At 31.5% G+C, this 20,155-nt stretch overlaps 1 protein-coding gene across 6 annotated transcripts in view; it reads left to right on the plus strand.

Moving 5' to 3' along the window:
* The window catches only part of LOC129806305 (CUGBP Elav-like family member 1), a 43,884-nt gene extending 23,729 nt beyond the window's left edge, over positions 1-20,155 (plus strand). For 4 of the 6 annotated variants that reach the window (XM_055854777.1, XM_055854780.1, XM_055854779.1 and 1 more), the window contains 8 exons: positions 9,451-9,704; positions 11,477-11,559; positions 13,522-13,570; positions 13,642-13,820; positions 13,897-14,194; positions 16,774-16,974; positions 18,803-18,943; positions 19,450-20,155. In XM_055854777.1, the coding sequence (XP_055710752.1) occupies positions 9,451-9,704; positions 11,477-11,559; positions 13,522-13,570; positions 13,642-13,820; positions 13,897-14,194; positions 16,774-16,974; positions 18,803-18,943; positions 19,450-19,721 (1,477 nt within the window). In that variant the 3' untranslated portion in view covers positions 19,722-20,155. Of the gene's footprint in view, positions 1-5,703; positions 6,020-9,450; positions 9,705-11,476; positions 11,560-13,521; positions 13,571-13,641; positions 13,821-13,896; positions 14,195-16,773; positions 16,975-18,802; positions 18,944-19,449 lie in introns of those variants that run through there. The other 2 variants (XM_055854781.1, XM_055854782.1) reach the window with 2 other exon arrangements.

Here is a 20,155-nt window from a genome sequence, read left to right on the forward strand (position 1 = left end):
AATATAGCTTAAGGTGGACGAAATAAGGTCACGTTTCGACGGCCAAAGTCAAGTTATTCGAAAATGGCTGGGGTACCCTATGCCAACGATATCCCTAATCGTTTGGGTCTCTCTAAAAAGCGAGAAAGCATCATTTTTCTCAAGTGCCAATAACAGCCGGAGACACCATAGAGGACCACATTTTCCCTCAGGACTACATGGCTAGCCCATCGATTCCCATTATCCTCCATGAATTATGTTGCAATTATGCTGTTGGCGGGGAATATCCAGGGATATGGTATAATTTAAATACCATTTGCAGACGAGAGCATATGGATTTGTCATTTGACGTGGAATTTTTATTAATTGTGCAGAAAACAAGTGGACACTCTGCAGATGCTGGAGAAAAGCAATTTATCTTAAGACAGTTCTTTAAGTAATTGAACTATTGTTTGTAAGAAAGACAATTTTGTGGCATTGTCTTCGGGTGTAATTGTGTCATCCAAACAGTATCGCATTAAATGACTTAATCCTCTGGATATTTATGCACTGCTTCCTCGAGATAACAGAAATGAAACACTATACGAGAAACAGTTGAGGAAACTTTGATATGACATTCACTTCTTTTCTAATTTAATGGGAGGATGGGGCAATCCCGTGAAGGGTAAATTTATTTTTCCGCGTTTAATTTTCTTCAAACTTTTGAATTGGGGGGTAGGCTGAACTAAAATTAAATCTAATTCTAGGCCGAAGAATTCTATCTACATTTGTCATATCTCTGTTTTTTCGATCTTACCTTTTGAAAAATTGAATTTTTCGTTTAAATGGATATATATTTTAAATAACTATTACTTAGCCACAGACTGTTTTTTACTCTTGATGCTTAAAAGACTAATTTTAAATTTCTAATACTTTTACTACTTCACTGGTAAAAATAAAAGGGTCAAATTGACCCTTTTCAAAAGGATGGATCGTATTTGACCCTTTGAAAGGTTCACTTTTGTATCTCTTGAAATTTAGTATGCACATTTATCACGAATAATCATGTTTTATTGTAAACTTATTACTGATATCATATTTCTCTCATCTGAGCGAACACAAAAGATCACTTTTTCATTGTTTTTTTATTCGTTTATTCCGGAATTAAATAGATGTCAAAACCGTGACCCTTTCGAAAGGTTCCTGGTGACCCTTTCAAAGAGTCAAATATGATCCATCCTTTGGAAAAGGGTCAATTTGACCCTTTTATTTTTACCAGTGTTCATGAGCCTTTGACATACCTGTAATTATAGTAACATCCCATAAGGTGATTGACTAGAGCAGTAAATGCATTCAAAGTTTAGCCAATGCATTGATCGTGATGGGACTAAAATATCGTACACTAATTAAATATTCAATTACACGTGGATAATGCTTTAATGCAATAAAGTAAAGTAAGTAAGTGTAATTGAATTTGTTTCTATCACCCGTTTTTCATGGCTAAAAATTAAAAGTTTACAAGAAATTCAAAGCTCTAATTCTTCATTTCATGATCGGGTACATATACCTAGAGATAATTATAAATCCCGAATTATAATAATAAAATTATACTTGCGAACATAAACGCAAAACATTATGTTCCCTAAAGTTACTGTGTTACCTGGATAATAAGAAAAATTAAAGATAATTGAACACGAAGTTAAGCTTTCAGTCTTAAGGGTTTACGTGAGTCGAAAAGGATAGAAAAAACGTATTTTCTCCATTTTTTTTTTCAACAAAATAAATTTTATTTTATTTTAGGTTCTTCAGCATATAATTGTACAACATTTAAAGTATATATTCTGAAATTTTTATTTAAAAATCTTAAAAATTCATCTGTTGGGATCTTTTTTATAGAAACCTATTTTGAAAAAAAGAACATATTATTCGGTGGACAAGACTTTTTTTATTTCTTAATGAAATTTGGATTTTTGGCAGAATTTTATATTAAAAAATACAATTTTCCGGGAATTTTAATTTGTTGTTACCCGCTGAAAAAAGCAAGAAAATTTTCCACAAAAAATCACTAAATACTATCCCAAGAAACTTCCACAAACGCTTTCCGTGCTTTTTTAGAAAACAACAAATTTTCATGAAAATAATCTCAGATCGTAATGTTTTCCTTCAAAAATTCTGTCAAAAATAACTGATGAATTTTATTCCAATGTGTAGCGCGTAATTTCTTTCAAATTTTTTTTTATTGAAATTACCTTGAATTGTATATGATTTTTGATAGAAATTCTCTACAAATTAGACAAATTTTCTTTCAAAAATCCATCTTTTTGTCAAAAATTCATACTTATGTGGAGGAAAATTTTTTAAAGCACACTTCTTGAAGCTCATTTTTTAGAGATTTTTTTCATAATGGGTAGACACCTTAAGATCATAAATATTTTTTATTATCTTGAAAAAAAAGGTGTTAAATAATGTTCAATTTCTAGTAATAAGTATAATATGCAAGTATTATACTTATTATAGTCTTATTTAAAGTTTTTTCTAAAGCGCTTTTTTACCTACTAAACTATTTTAGAAAACGTTATTTAAATAATTAATAAATGGGTAATATTCAATCGTTTGTAAGTAAAACTTTTGAAAAAAAAAGTAAAAATTCTATACTTGAGTTTTTGTACTAAAAAAAAATGAATAAAATTGTCATATTAATGGACTGGTACGAAGAAATTTTGCTCTTAAAAAAAAACGCTGTACAATAATGAGATGTGAAAAGTTAAATGAGGTCAACAATGAATAAAATAAAAGCAGTGGAATTATTATGCAAGTTATGGAAAAGGAAAAACTAAGATGCATGAATTAATTTGGAACTGAATTTTTTAAACACATAATTTTTTTGTTTTTTTCTAATAAATAAATTCAATATTTCTAAAATTACTTTCTTCTGGTTCTATCGTATAAATTATTAAATGTTTTTTAAGTGATAATACTAACGAACTATATTTAATATTATTTACATTATAATTAGTTCATTATTAGCTTTCAACGGCTCTTTTGCCTGTCTAATTCAAATTATAATTTGCAAAAACATTAAATATGCTGAAGCTATTACTATAAATTATCCTTTTTTTTCTTAATATTCTATGTTTTCTATTTTGCACATTTTGTGCTGTTTATAGTCGTTCTTAGATGCATTTTTCTTGCTTCTAAATTGAATTTATAAGCTGACTTCATGTATTTTTCACAATTTAAAGTTTTATTTGTTTGTTTTTCAAATATTCTTTCTAATATTGTTAAAATTGTATTCGAATTTGCTTTTTCAATTAGTTTATTTTGCATTTTTAATGAACTTGAGCTTGGAATTTAAAAGAAATTCTAGAATATTTTATCAACTTAATTTACCTGTAGAAAATAGGGAGATTTTTATTTAGATTCATTTTTTATAGACAAAATTTATCATTAACATTTTTTATTGGATTTTGGAGATATTGAAACTTTGTAGATTACCTACAAGGTACGCTGCTCTATATGTGTATACTGCAGTTTGTTTTGCAATGTAAGAAGTTGACTAATTATATATATTTTAGAAGCATTAGTAAGTTTGATGATATTTTAAAATTTTAATAATTAAAAAAAGAAATATCTCAAGAAGTTATGTCAATTCAAGTATGGTCTAATCTAAAATATTTTTGATTAATTCTCAATTATTTACTGACCAAATGGATTTACATCACATTCTTTTTTACACTGAGAAATAATAACTCTCAAAGTTCACTGAATTGTCATCAAAACTTTGAAAGATATCAAATTAAAATTGGTCGTACTATCGGATCTCCCATCTGCAAATTGGATTAATTTGCTAAACAATTTTTGTGGTTTTTTTTTATTCTCCACAACAGAATGAGATAAAAACGTTTGACCAATTTCTTTGTTATGTCCCATCCCAAAATTCTCTGGGCACCAGGGACCATTGTTCTCTATTGCCATCAACAGATGAAAGAGAAAACCACCGATAAGGCCGATATTGTGGCCGATATTTTGGCCACCTTGCATTTAAACTCGGCGATAAAAAGAGGGATAATTTTCTGCTTTCCGGAGATTCAAAAGAAAAATCTACATGAAATGGAAGTCATTAGATGATACAACGAGTTATTTAGCAAAAATGTGATAAAGTTTCTTGTAATAAGAGTCCTTGGACATTTATCTTTTGTGAGAAATTCCAAGTTTCACTGTTGTACATCGCGCTGTTGCAATTGAAGAGGCACAGTTCATTTCATCTTTTTTTTTTGGGTGATACAATGATGGATTTTCGAACATATTATTATTAAGACATATTCAATCAACGTTCTAGGAGGAGGTGGGACACCTTTGAATTAAGATACCTTTGCGATTGGGAATTCTTCTTCTATTTATACTTTGGAGATACTTTGGTTTGGTGTGTGAGTTGGGGTGCATCAGGAATCAGTGCTAAGACCACTACTCTTGAATGTAGTCATGGATTATCTAACCTCCTCGATCCAGACTTATGCGCCATGGACTCTGCTATATGCAGACGATGTGGTGCTGGTGAACAAAACCAGGGATCTTCTGCAATGCAGAGTAGATCTGTGGAAAGAAGCATTAGACGGTGTTGACCTCAAAATTAGTCGCTCGAAAACTGAGTACACAGCTCTCTCCGATATCCGGCACTTCGATATCCGGCTGACAGCTGCCAAACACTGACGGTTGATGAATTCAAAACGATTTTCACGAAACATGCAGCTTGTCCAGTACGAATTAAAATGTTATTTCAATTTATTAAAGCCTTTGATACTTAATTGTGGTACAAAATGAAACAGAAGCGCACTACAAAGAATATTCTGTTGTTTCTCGACAGAAAATATATTCACACAGCGCCAAATAGAAAAACCGTTGACCAGATTCAAAAAATCGAAATGTCATTTTGTCCCCCCGTCAGCCGGATAACGGAGAAAGCTGTGTATATGCACCTTAATTTCAGCGGAAGCACCTAAGCTAAAAATTCATGTAAATTTGAGGAACAAAGAAATGATCGAAAGTGCAATTTGGCCGAATTTTGGTATAATTAGCCTATAGACTAAAAGATTGATACATCTCCTGGATTCCTGACGGCGGTGGCCGCAAAAAACACTACACACTCTTGCAACTTTATAAATTTGTGCTTCTCAGGCATTGTGATGAATAAATTATCTATCTATCTATCTATTTTAGATCAGAAATATCATATCTAAGATTTCAGTAATGTTTTGTTTGTGCAACACTGAGAGGAAATATCTTTAAAAATTATAGCAGGTGTAAAAATTGTTTGTATTGACTCCCTATTCAAAGAATAGTGGCACCAATTTTATTTTGTGACGATCTTGCTATTAAGTAAATTTAGATAGATTGTACAATGTACATACTATTAAATTAAATTATTTTAAAATCTTGGGAACACATTCTATTGATTGGTATATAGAAGAATTTGGCGAATTTTCTATTTAAATCGTTAAAAATTCTAATAATGCTATAATTGTCTTATGCCCTTTCCATTGCAACTGTGCGATTAAGCTTGAGCATTTTTTGCAGCCCCTCCAGAAAAAAAACTTGCAGCAAGAAATTCAACATTTCACCGGCCATCTTGCTCCAACTTTCTCTCTTTCTCTTTCTAAATCCTTTACAATTTGCTTAAATCTCGTCTCCTACCACTAATTACTCTAACTGTAAATTAATTTCTGGACAAACTTTTACATCAAATAAAATTTTTTCACTCTTTCAGTTGAATTTTGTCCACTGTGAAGTTCAAAAGGGTTCTTTCCTGTGCGCGTGGTTTGTCTGAAAAAAGATTGATCCCAGTGAATTTTACTCATTTAAATTAAATTTTCTCACAAGTTAATTGGTTTTTCCCTAAACCACATTTTTACCAAGCATTTTCCCCATTGGTAGATTTTATTTCTACGTGAGTTCGTGAAATCCGAGTTTCGTGAAGGAGATAATCTCCCGAAATGTTTCACCATACCCCCCTCATTGACTTTTTTAAGTACTTCGACTACTGCGATAAAATTGATAAAATCTAGTAAGTATCTGCAAACAAACTACAAATGATACTTTGTTGATTGGATCAGAAATTGTCGTAATTTACTCTTCACCTATATCAGCAATTCTTGTATAATCTCTTTATTTGCATAGTGTTACAAGAACTTCTGATAAAGGTTAAGAGGAGAATACGACAACTGCTGATTCGAGCGACGAATTATAAAAACATTTTTAATTTTCGTATGAGTACTTTTACGATCTTCCATTCCACCTTAACGAATTAGAGGTCAAATGGGTAAAGCTCTGAGTGCATTTATTAAGGAAACCAGAAAGCGATTAGCCAAGTATCGCCGCTTGCATCAGCACCGTGCTAACTGACCATTTTATCACTTTGATGGCATTTATTAAAGAAACTCTTAAAATCTGATAGGTAGTGCAAGAATATGCTAGAGAAAAGAATTATTATATCAAAGTAGGAACATTTTAAGCGATATCACACAATGTGATACTTGGTACAGTTGTTGACATAAGCATCCATATTCCGTCGGCTATGTAATAGCCAAGTGAAAAAGCTTAGTTTAAGGGAAAAATCAAACTCCTCACCCTTTTTCTAAATTTTAACCACATTTATTGCAATTGAAAAGAAAAATTGTGATTTGTCCGAAAATATTGAAAAAAACTATCGCTTAAAAACCATAGTAGTTTTGTTAAGCAACACATTACGTTAAGTTTAATTTTATTTTAGTGTAATTAAAGACTCAATTTTATGAGGTATTGTGAAATATTTCTAATTCTGAACTAGGGGAGGTGGGTCTACATTTCTAAAGAAAATTGGAATACAACATGCGCCAATTTAGCTTTACAAAAAAAAATTGTGGAACTAAAAGAAAATAATTGTAAGGCTCAGTTACCTCTCGATATATATGGAAAAAAAAAACATATATCAATGTTGTCTCACATATCAAAATAGCCCCACCTCGCACTATTACTGCAAAATTTTTCAAATTAAACGTTTAAAGGACCTCGCAACTAGGTTCAAAATTAAATGCAACCTAAAGAAAATTTAAGCCTTTAACTTTAAGGGCGATTGGAACACCGGTATCCCATAGAGAAAGTGATTTTCTTCTAAATAAGGGGGAGTGGGGCGCCTTTGAAATTGGGATTTTTCTCCTGAGCTCAAGTGGAACTGAACCATATCAAAATGTAATTTAGATTCTCAATCTGGCTGCGGACCTAAATTATATCACTATAAGGCTCAATTTTATTCAAAAATAGGTGAAAAATCCAAATTTCAAATGTGCCTTACTTTCAAAGCTGCCCCACTTCCCACTATATAAAGTTACTTTTTTTCTAAAGTTTGTAAGGTAAAGACTGCTTAAGTCGGCCGGTGGAATTATTTAAACAATTTTTCAATATTCAATGTTTAGTCAACTTCCGGTTAGTATAGTAATTTCTATAGTAAATCTAAGTAGGGGAAGGGGGGCTACTTTGAGTTGTGGGCTACATTGTTATACGATATTTTCACCAGGAATCTAGTATATTTTTGGAAAATGTGCAACTATTTTCAACATTAGGAAATATTTAAGTTCAAACGACACCAAAAGACAGAAATTTTTAAACTATTCATGAATTAATTTGATACTTTTTTTATATGTTCAATTATTTTTCGAAAACAAAAATCTCTTGGTACTAGAAAATACAACAGTTATGCAAAATATTTTTCATAAAAACGAAAATTATTCATAGAGACATTTTCAGGAAAGTTTATTAAAAGTTATGTACTCAATAGGTTTTATTAAAACCCTTTTAATCATCCATGCAATAGAAACCGATTTTGTTGGATTTTGTAAGTTTAGACGTAAGATGCTTCATTAATTTTGTTTATCACTTTCATTTTTATTGTTAATTTTCGGTCAGTGAAAACGGTCTCGTCCTTAACCCTTAAAGAACAAGAAGGTCAAAAATCGAGGGTAAGAAAAAATCATGTTGTTCTGACTTCTTAGATGACTTTACTTTTAGATGACTTAACTTCAGATGACCGTAGGAAAAATTTTATTTTTAGGTCATCGGTGATTCAATCGTCCTTAAAGAGTTAAAGTGTTAAATTTCCATTTTATTTCAGGTATCATTAAAATTATAACATTTTTCCATGAAATCTTCTACACATTGGGTGAAATTTCCATCTGAGGTTCCTTGCCTCAGAAAGTCTCTCAATTTCTTGTCTCAGTCAGTGTCTCCGTTCCTTGTCTTCTGAGAAATTTATCTCAGAATTAAGAGTAATATTTCATTAACTGGAATAAGTAAGACGTTTAATTGGAAATTTATTTTAGAATTATAATAAAAATAAATACAGAGTTTTAAAGAATTAAAAATATTCTTAAGATGTCTCTATATCTTTTTTCATTTGTTTTAAATATTATTTGTTTTGATTATTTTAAAGCATGTCACTCTGTATTATTTCATTATTTATCAAGATGAATAATGTAAGAATAATAGGTTTCATTTGAACGTAATAATCATTGCTAATATCTTAGAAAATCTTTTAAGCAAATTAATGATTATTTTTATTCGATATTATAAGGGCACAACTGTAACCGCAAGTTCACTTTAAATGAACTTACGGTTGTTCATTCTCAACAATCTCTTTGAATAAAAAAACACAAAATGAAGATTAAAATTTAACAAAATAAAACAATTAATCTGATATTTACAATTGAGACTAGAATTGTGCCCCTGTAAATTCTAATTTGACGAATTTGTGTATAAAGAAAACGTTTTTGTCTATACGACTTGGTTAAGGCGTCTACATTTGGCAGCAGTTTTCCTCAAAAAATCGTCGTCTCAAGAAATCGTCCGAACTGCTGTAGGTGGAAACGTCAAAATTTTTGACGAAAATTGCTCCCAATGTGCAGAGGCCTTTTGTCAATAGTGGAGAAAATGCGCAGTAAAAAATTGCAGGAGATATGGAAAATTCTTTATCAGTCCTTTGTTAAAATTTTTATAGTTACATATTTCATTATTTTTTATATTACTTTATTACAGACCAAAAGTAACTTTTTAATGCTCCTCCCTAAAGTGTCATTAACATTTTACAGGCAATATTCTTTAACGTTTAAATCAAAAACAATATTTTAGGATTTTTTTAAAGGGAAACTGTTCTTTCTCACAAAATGGAATTTTGAAATATAATTCTTTAATATAATTCATGAAATTTAGAACTGACTTATACCACAAACAGGGCTAAAGTTTAATCAAGTAGGAGAAACTTTTAGACATTTATTTAATAAGCGCACTTTTCACTCTCCGTATCAATTAAATAGTTTATAATTTAATTTTAATGATAGCATATGAAGATAAATTTAAACATCTTATTTAAGTCATAAAAAATGGGGATAAAGTCACTTTTACTAAAGTCAGTTTCTTCCAACATCATCAAAAATTTTCTCAAAAAGTTGATATATTTATTTTCAGTGGTAATATGAACAATGGCGGCAATTCCAACAACAATAACATCTCAATTGCCAACAATAACTACGGACTGTCTGACAAGGACTTTTCAACTGAGAGTCAACCGAGCGAGCAACCAGATCCCGATTACATTAAGATGTTTGTTGGACAAGTACCCAAGACTATGGATGAAAATCAACTAAGAGAGATGTTTGAGGAGTTCGGAAGAGTTCATTCAATTAATGTTCTTCGTGATAAAGTTACGGGTGTGAGTAAAGGTAAGACCTTTTGCGTTTCAATCTTACCAACGATTCACCCACATAATCTTGCAATTGGTGAGCAAGAATTAAGGGGATGAAGCTACGGGTGGTATCTGGGGTAGTTCTATCTAAATCATTTAAGTGATTTTTCTTTGATATTGAAACATAAGAAGGGACGGGATTACCAAGTGGGAAGAATTGATGCATTTCTGGGAAATCTTTCTGTTCCAGAAAAATGCAAACTGATATCAAGATAGAAGATCTGAGAATAGAATTACATCGCAAGCAATAATAGTGACAGAGTTTATGTTCCATGGTGAAAAATCATGGAAAATCTCAATCAATAAACTCCTGTAAATACATCCATGTGCATGAAAGATTGTACCATAGAAGATTTATCTGTAATAATTGATTGTTTTTTTTCTTGTCATTTTGCACATTTAATACAGATTTTCAGGACAACAACATCATTTTCTCTGTGTTGCGTGCTTTTGATTTTGATTTTTCATTTTTCATGTTTATCTTTAGTTAAAAAAATTTAAAACATTTTTCCTTGAGAGGCATTTCACAGGCAAAACACAAATTCTGCAATTATTGCACATATTTATGAGTAGGATATTCAGAATGTTTTGAATATCATGAATATGTCCTCAATATTCGGAATATTGAGAATGTCGTGAATAATTCGCAAATATTGAGAATGTTCGGCAGATCGTGAATATTTCGCAAATATTGAGAATGTCCAGAATATCGTGAATATTTCGAAATTATTGAGAATGTCCAGAATCTTGTGAATATTTTGAAATTATTGAGAATGTCCAAAATATCGTGAATAATTCGCAAATATTGAGAATGAGCAGAATATAGTAAATATTTTGCAAATATTGAGAATATCCAGAATGTCGTGAATAATTCGAAAATAATCAGAATGTCCAAAATATCGTCAATATTTCGCAAATATTGAGAATGTCCGGAAGATCGTGAATATTTCGCTGATATTGAGAACGTCTAGAATATCGTGAATATTTCGCAAATATTGAGAATGTACAGATTATCGTAAATATTTTGCAAACATTGATAATGTCCAGAATGTCGTCAATATTCCGTAAATATTGAGAATGTCTAGAATATCGTGAATATTTCGCTGATATTGAGAATATTATAAAAATAGCGAATATTTTGCAAATATTGAGAATATTAAGATTATCGTGAATATTTCACGCACATTGAGAGTGTTCAGAAATTCGTGAATATTTCGCTGATATTGAAAATGTCCAGAATATCGTTAATATTTAGTAAATATTGAGAATACACAAAATATCGAGAATATTTAGCTGATACTAAGAATATTTAGAATATCGTGAACGTTGCGAATATTATAAATATTTCACATATATTCAGAATATTGCACATATTTTCAACATATTCCGAATATTTAGCAAAAAAAAAACTCAACAAAATCGAAAACAGAATATCAATTTTGTCTATGTGAAATGTTCCTTGTTCTTTCTGAAATACAGAGTGTTGTAAATTAATTTTCAGTCCCTGTTCATAAAGATAAATAAAAAGAAACTCTTGTAGAATTGGTCCTTCAATATGAAAAAGAATTTGTGTTCCTTTTTTACATTTTTCATTGGTTAAGTGTATTAAATAATTAATTAGTGAAATTGAAATTGCAACACTCTGTAGAATAAAAAAAGCTTCCATTTCTATATTTTCTCTTCTCAACATATTTGTAAATGTTTGTTGTTTGTTTTGTTGCTTTACGGTGCTTTTTCTGTATATTTCAGGGTGCTGTTTTGTGACGTTCTTCACCCGAAAAGCTGCTCTCAAAGCACAAGATGCACTCCATAATGTGAAAACACTTGTTGGGGTAAGTAAATGTTCATTGAACAGAGATATTTCAAGCAATGTTGAGAGAATTTAAAAAAAAAGTACACACATTTCAATCTGTTATCCTAATGAACTGTTTAATGCTTTGTTCTATGTACATTATGTAATTTTATATGTAATGTAACAGAATTCTATGTGATGCATGTCAAGAGTTTTTTCTCTTTCTCTAAATTATCTTCTATATCAGATTTAATTGGTACTTCACAATAGCATCCTAATGAGAATACAGCTGAAGTTGGGTAATGTCAAAATTACTCAAGCATATTGTTTCTGCAAAAATCTATAGGTCAAATGATAAAGGAACAATTTATTTATAACACTTAACGGCCGAATCGATAAAAAATGTTTATTTATAGTTAACTCATTTTCCATTCAATTAAATCTATTTATACATACACAATATATCACATTATAATTAGCGATATCCTGTATCAGAAAATAAGGATGCACGAGTGAACGTGAACAGAGTTTATGAACTTTAAATAAATTATTTCCACTTTAGGTTATAAAATACTAATGACAATTTTATTAACTTTGTAACGGAGAATATGCTGGTTAGTTTTATAATTTATATCACGGAAATTGAGTTAAAAATTTTAATATTATAAAGTACACTAAATTATTTTACGTGATAATTTACAATATGAATTTATTTAGTTGCTAAAGCTCGAACACATTGACTGCTAAATCGGAAAAAGCCAAAAATAATTTAATTAAATATTGGATTTTATACCCATCAATGGTTTATTAGTATCCGTTGAAGCTAAATCCAACATGTCAGGGTTCAAAGATTTTCCAATTAAATTTAAACTTATCTCAGTTTGTCCAAACTTTTTTACAACGTGATATAATAAATTTAATTTGAATTTACAATTTCAATTTAATCAAAAACTTATTTTTATCACCTTAAAATGGGAAAAGTAATGTCATTCATTTGATATTACAAGGGTTAAACTTTTTAAACCAATGTAGATTAACAGAAAATAATAAATTGGATGTGAAAAGTAACAGAGAAACGGAATTGGAAAAGTGATGCATATTTTAAATGAGCTGTCTTAACGCCATATTTCGTTATAAATTTAGTCATTAGCTAGTTTTTGGCTAGTTCTTATGGTTTAAGACATAAAAGCGCTATGTCTATCTAATATTTAGCTTAGATAATCTATAAAAGCAAGTTTTGTAATGATTTTCGCATTTTTCTTAAGGATTTTTGTAAAAGATTGACACATCAGTAAGATCTCTAAATCTTTTTACTGCTCGAACTCAAAGAGACAGCAGTTACATAATCCTTTTTTTTTTCAATTTGTCACCGAATTGAAATTCAAACGGGAAGAGATATCAGCTTCCGGTCTTTGGTGACCTCCAATAGAAAAGCATTCCTTTTGTCTACCTTCCCGATTTAAGAGCTCTCTCCGGTTGAGTTTTTTCTGTACCGATTCGAAGATGTATCAGAGAGAATTTACCTAAAAAACCTGTTGGAAGTTCGAATGTTTAAACCGACGAGTTTCACAAAAGTGAGTAAGTTCATGAAAAGAACATTTATTTTAATTAAATTTCAATTCAAATGCTCTGCCATCCTGAAATTCCAGAAAATTAGACAGTCAAACAATTTGGAAAGGTCTTGAGATTGACAATCCGGCTGCATCAGTTATAATCCGTAATGAATCCTTAATGAAATGATTTATCTTTTTTTTAATATTCTTTTTTCTGAACCCAACTGGAGGCCAAACGGTAAGAGATACGCCCTTCCGAACTTCGGATTTCTCTTTCGAGTTTATATCCTTCCCTATATTCAAATAGAAGATATTTTAAATAAATCATTCTAAATTTAACAGAAATTACATTTAAATCTCGACAAATTCAATACAGATTTAGCAGTCAATGTATTCGCGCGACTAATTGTGAATTTTTCAATTTTATTTTTTATTTCTTTTGATTGTAGATGCATCATCCTATTCAGATGAAGCCAGCTGACAGTGAAAATAGAAATGGTATGTTTTAATCACAAAATTTGCCCTAGAACCTATATTAAAAAAAAGTTATTTAAAAAAAAAATCTGTAGAGCGGAAACTATTTGTCGGAATGCTAAATAAGAAGCTGAATGAGGACGATGTGAGACAAATCTTTGATCAACATGGCAAAATTGAGGAGTGTACTGTGCTGCGGGACCAGAATAAACAAAGTAAAGGTTGTGCCTTTGTCACATTTGCCACAAAACAATCCGCAATTTGCGCTATAAAGGTATAACATTGTGGTAATGAGTGTGTTGTTCTTTGAGGGAAAAGTAATCAGGAAAAGTATGTTTTTCTTTTTAAAGGCTTTGCACCAAAGTCAAACAATGGACGGATGCTCAGCACCTCTCGTGGTGAAATTTGCAGATACGCAGAAGGAGAAGGAACAGAAGAAGATTCAACAGATGCAGGCTAATCTGTGGAATATTGCTGCTGCAAATATCAACATCCCACTAACGCAGGCACCCACAACTGTGACTCCACCAATTTTGCATAATCCACCACAGGCTCAGAGTGCCCTGGCCCCTGATACCATTTCACCAGCATCCCTGCAACTCCTGCAGCAATTGCAGACGGTTGGCCTTCAGCAGCAACTTATACAAGGTGATAAAATAACCATTTGTTGTACATCCCTTATTAAAACCCCTGCGGTAAATCTTTGTGAGCTTATTACACTTGAGATTCCTAATGTAAGCGAACTCGGAATCACCTGTAAATTCGATTCGGACCTGAAGATAAGGAACCGAATTCACAAATTATTGATTGCATTTACGAAAATGTAATTTTGCAAAAAATTAACTCTACTTTTCTATCCTCTCAAAATCGGATTCAAAATTGAACCGAAATAAATTTAATTTGGTGTGATATTCAAAAGAAGAAGAAGAGTACGAAAGAGTAGGAGGGACATTATGTAAACTTTAAAGGAAGGACAGGGATATGAATTTGGACTTTATGAAATTTTCCTGATCTAAAAGATGTGCCTGAGTTATTCACATCAAATAATCTATTTCAATCGATTTAATTTGGTTTGATCAAAATTGCTCTTCTCTTTCATTCATTACGCAACTGCATTTCATAAATTCTAAATCAATCACTTCTATTGAATAAAACAAAATATTGAGGAGCTCAGACTGAAAAAAGTGGAAAATTTTAATAGATTTCGTGACAAATGAAGGATTATAGCGAAAACATTTTATCCTTTGAAACATTACTGCGCTCTCAATCGATTAGTCAGCAACCAAAATTTAGTTGCAAATCTAATTTCACCAAATTTAAATAGTTGCCCAAGAAGCAATTTTTTCTTAATATAGTCTTATAGAGTCCCCTAGGTAAGACATTACAGAATCAAAAATCTTTTTATTTGCTTATAGCGCTCTTGGTTCCATCACTAAATTTATTCTAAGTAAAATGGCGCACTCTTAAGAATCTTAAGAGCGTCTATAGGAATTTCAACAGAAAATTCCCACTTTAATTCTTTTAAAAGTGCACTAAAAGGCTTGTCTTAATACTTGGTTTTATAAGGCAGCTATTTTGCTTCTTGGGTGGTCAGATTTAAAACATTTTAAATCAGAACATTTAAGGTTTTGAGAAGTTAATTTAAAATGATTCCAGCTGACTGGGCAGCAATACATCGGTAAACATGAAATTTGGTCAGCACGTAAATAAAATAAAAATTGTTAATGAATAGGAATAATGACATTCTCATTCTTACGGTTATTTAAAAGAATTTATGAACGCTTTTGAGTTTTTTATGTCTACGGTAGAAATTTTATATCAGAAAAACTTCATGAAATCAAAATTCACTTACCTGTCTAAATCACACGTTTTGCATCCAAATTCGAATAAGATTCATTGAAAATTACTGTGAAATTTAAAGGAGAAGAAGAGTGCGAAAGAATGAGATTGGTATATGCAAAACGCGTGAGAAAACAGGGATTCCAATTTCGACTTTTTGAATTTTCTGGATCTAAAAGTTACTCCGGAGCCATTTAATCGAAATGTAATATTGTCCAATTATTTAAAAATATAATAATTAACTGATTAAAAATATTTACTCCAATTCTAAATTTTTGACAAATGACTATTACGCCATCTTTATGCCACAAGTAACAATTTTCTTGATCCCTTATAAAACCTAAACCATTTCAAAACGATTTCTTATAAGATAATGCGGAGAAAAAAGGAAAAAACTCCAATCTGAAACAGAAAGAAAATCTGAAAGTTGAAAATTATATTCTGTTTAAAATTACCCCATTGTGCCCTATTAATTTAGGAACGACACTACCCTAATTAGCTGAGCAGCAAACTTCACAGGAAATTAAGCAACTTGGAACTAATTCAAACACAAAATGATTACTGTAATCAAACCTTTCCAAAAACTAAAAGTTTTTTTTAAGGCTTTTAAGGATTAGGGGAATGTAGGAATGGTTCGAACACAGTGAGCCTTCAAACGATACGAATTATCTCTTTGCTTGCAAAGATCTAGATACGAGATGAGAAATGGTAAGCTCTTTGCAAACAAAGAGAAAATTCGCATCGTTTGAAGGTACACTGTTTGCGAACCATTCCTACAAACCCCTGTTAAACTTAGATTACTCTGAATCAATTTATTCCTCGATAAAATCAGATATGACAGAAAAAAAACAGAGAAAAGTCGATTTTCAAAAGTCCTTAAGGAGGTAGGGGATATGAAGGTTATCAAGTAGCAAATTCTACTCGATATTGAATCTTTTTGAAAAACTGCTAGTCGATATCTGTTTTAGTTAAACAAAAATAGAGCTTCCGAATGTGGAGAATCGACCAGTAGGCGAAATCTGAAAGAGTCTGACAGCTTTCTCGAAAGCATTCGAAAGTGATTCTGTAACCGTGACATTTTCATGTGGCAATATCGGAAACAAATCGACCAAGACGGGACAGTATCTGCAAATATTAAAGATTTAATTTAAAAAATCAATCATGGGAGTTACAAGGGGCATTTTGTCGAAGTTTTAGTCCAATCAGAGAAGATGAATTTGGTGGAGTGCATGGTAGGTGGGCTTACAAGGAATCTCACCTAACAACCATTTGTGTACATTCCGTATTAAAATATTGTTTGAAACTTTTGCTCATAAATTTTATGTTATGAAGGATAAAAGTCTTCAAAAGAGCTTAAAAATTGTCTTTTTGGCCCCCCATTTATTCAGCCGGTGAAGCTCATCTTGTTCAGCAGAAACTCAACTATCTCGCGGGACTACCGACTCAGCCTGAGACTACAGTCACAACAGGACTACTACCATCGATGACCGTGCAAAATTTGGCTGCACTTGCCGCAATTTCGCAGCCTTCCCTCACCCCAACGCAGCATAATCCCACTGGACATTTGACTAATGCAGCAGCATTGCTATGTAAGTACATTATGGTACATTATTTCAAAATACTTTTTATATAAAAACATACTTCATTTCAATCACAAATCGTGCCTTTTTTTTAGATGGATCAACGCTAAAAGAGAGAGAGCGAACTTTTTAATTAAAATTTCACGACTCGAGCAAATATTTGATCCATCTAAATTAGGCATTGCAATGTTTGACGTTAGAGTTTACACCTATTTACTGTAATTGCGCGAATATAAAGTGATAACATTTTATTCGATGGTGCTATTTTTATTATCGTGTTTTTATTATTCAAAGGCACATTGAGCTATCATTCTATCTGAAAGAATAGGGGTGGGGTACTTTAACACAAGGACATCTTTATACAATAATTTCTTACTCTTTTGATTAGTAATAACCCAAGACCGTATTTTCGATTAAAAAATAGTACTCACATAATCATTTTTATTAAATTTTGCATAATCTTTCTTACCACTTGTTCGTAGTTTGTGGAATTTTGATTCGCTTTACTACATGTTCTAGTAAATGAAAGTCATATCCTTTTTACTTATTTTGTTTGTAAACTTAATCCCTTTTAATGTCCTGTAGATCTATTTTACTGCTTGAATCGCTTAAACACAGAGAAAGCAGTATATATAACTAGTTTTTTTGAACTTGTTAGACGTGTTAGAATTGATTTTCGGACAAAAATTACTTATCGATTAACTACCAATTTGAACCGATTTATAAATCACTCAAAACATAGCCCACAATGCCTTAGGAGTAGGGAAGGCTGGGGCAAAATTAGTCATGGATGGTATTAGATATTGTGATGTTATAGTTTGCCTTTCAAGGAATATTAAGGAAACTATAATTTTATCGAACTGCACACCTCCCTTTCTATTTTTCTTAAAATATTTACAAACCTCATACTAACATTTTTTGTGAATTATAATTTCATTTCCTGACTAATTTTGCCCCAGTCTTCCCTAATATAATTGAATTTCGGATAAAAATTAGTTATCGGTTATAAACCGGTTCAGACTTGTCAAGAATTCCCAAGACCTTTCCAATGAGCCCAAATACGATTACCGTTCGGTTGATAAATAGGCTCTTTAAAGCTTTTTCAACATTTGACCTTGAAGAATCGTTATTGCGAATGATTCAATGGTATTTTCGTATAAGGACGAAATAATGTTCATAATAAGGAGGATGTTAATGGTTCCAGGGTCAATTCAATGGTGGGGAAATCCCCCGATAGCTCTAGTCTCTATCTCTAACCGTTTGGCCTCTACAGCTGGCGACAATCGGAGGAATTACATGGATAGTCAGTGAAACATCGTGACGACATTTCCGGGAAATCATGTAAAATACGAAGATTTTTTGAGAAAAGTGGTCCTGTTGGGTGGGAGCTGGAAATTTTAGAAGGCAAAAAATTTAAAGATTATTATATACTGCTCTCTCTGTAAAGTTCGAAATTTAAATTCGAAATACCTATATGAAATTCCCCTACCCTCCTGTATATTTCAAATTTAAATTAAAAAGAGTATTCTTTTTTGACTTGTCAGGTCTTTTGCGAAAGGTAGCAAATGCAGGTGAGAATACAAAACCATTCCGGAATGTATTTTTTAAATTTATTTTCTTTTTGAATTGGTTTTGTGTAGATTTGTGTCAGATCCGTATGATGAAAAATTCACTATTTGTTAGTCAATATCAGGAAATATGAAGAGTTGTCTGATGCTTATCATTCGATTTATTAAGTTTTTTTTTAGAAGCTTCCATATTTTCTTTTTTAATTTTCCCAGGAGCATGATCATGATGAATAACTTTTTTCTTTGTCTCTTTTTCTTGTGTCTATCAGGGGCTGATCCATCATCCTTAGCGACACCCTTTGTCTCAACGGGGATTTCTCAATTTGGCGGAGGAGGCATAAGTAGTCCCCTGTCGAGCATCGCAATCACCTCAGCTGCGGCTACTGCAGCAGCCGGAAAGCAAATTGAAGGTAGGGTGGACAAATGGGGAAAGATATATCGCACAGTTGCAATAGAAGAGGCATAACTTGGCTTTGAAAAAAATCAGAAGTTCGTTAAACATTTGGTCCTTCTTTACATTTTTTTTCCTCTCACTTAAAGTGACGTTTTTTGATGTTATGTTATTCCGACATGTCGTATTGTCCATCTCTTTCGATCCAATGGTTAATGGGTTCTCCTTATCTTTACCCAAAAAAGGCCTTAATTAAGGACTTATTAAGTACATATTAAGGACATATTTTATACACTTGGGCAAAGTTTTTTTTTAGGAGCATAACAGCTCACTCTGTGTTAGACGGACTATTTGATATGTTCACCTTATCTATTAATTTTATTTATTTATTTGGTTTTTTAATTTTATCTTATTTCAAAAATTGTAAAACGCTTTGAATCAAATTATGCCGCTTCGATTCCAACTGTGCAAGATACCCCTTGAGTACCTTTTCTTTGCCATATTGATCGGGATTTGCCATTGCAGGACCTGAAGGATGCAACTTATTCATCTATCACTTGCCCCAAGAATTCACAGATACTGATCTAGCATCGACTTTTTTGCCATTCGGCAAAGTGATATCGGCTAAAGTTTTCATTGATAAGCAGACAAATTTGTCAAAATGTTTTGGTTTTGTGTCATTTGATAGTGCTGAAGCTGCCCATGCGGCCATCAAAGCCATGCATGGCTTTCAGATTGGCACGAAGCGTCTCAAAGTACAACTGAAGAAACCGAAAGATGCATCCAAGCCCTATTAGTCAATGATGGTCGTCTGGATATAAGAAAGAAAAAAAAACTCAATAGAAATTGAGTTTAATCGTGAATGAAGAAGCGTCTTTTGTATTTACATTAAAAGACAATGAATGTAGAATTGAGAGACAGTTTAAGGAGGAGATGTTGTATTTTTTAAATGGATTTTTGAACATATATTTCAGAAAATGTGAAGTAAAAAAATGAAATATCGTCATTATCGTAAAATTTGCCAAAATATTCATTTAAATTCAATTTGTATTTTGTTTCCTATATGCGTTACATGGATTATACAATTTTTTATAATGATTTAGAAGAGTTTTCCGTTACATTCTGTATTTTCACCATATTTTTTTAATTTGGAATTACTGTCGAAGAGAAATTGTAAAACGTTGAAATCCTACCAGTGAATTATTCACTAAAAAAGTTGAAATGAATTGAA

Source organism: Phlebotomus papatasi, chromosome 3 (assembly GCF_024763615.1).
Source record: "Phlebotomus papatasi isolate M1 chromosome 3, Ppap_2.1, whole genome shotgun sequence".
Taxonomy (NCBI): Eukaryota; Metazoa; Arthropoda; class Insecta; order Diptera; family Psychodidae; genus Phlebotomus; species Phlebotomus papatasi.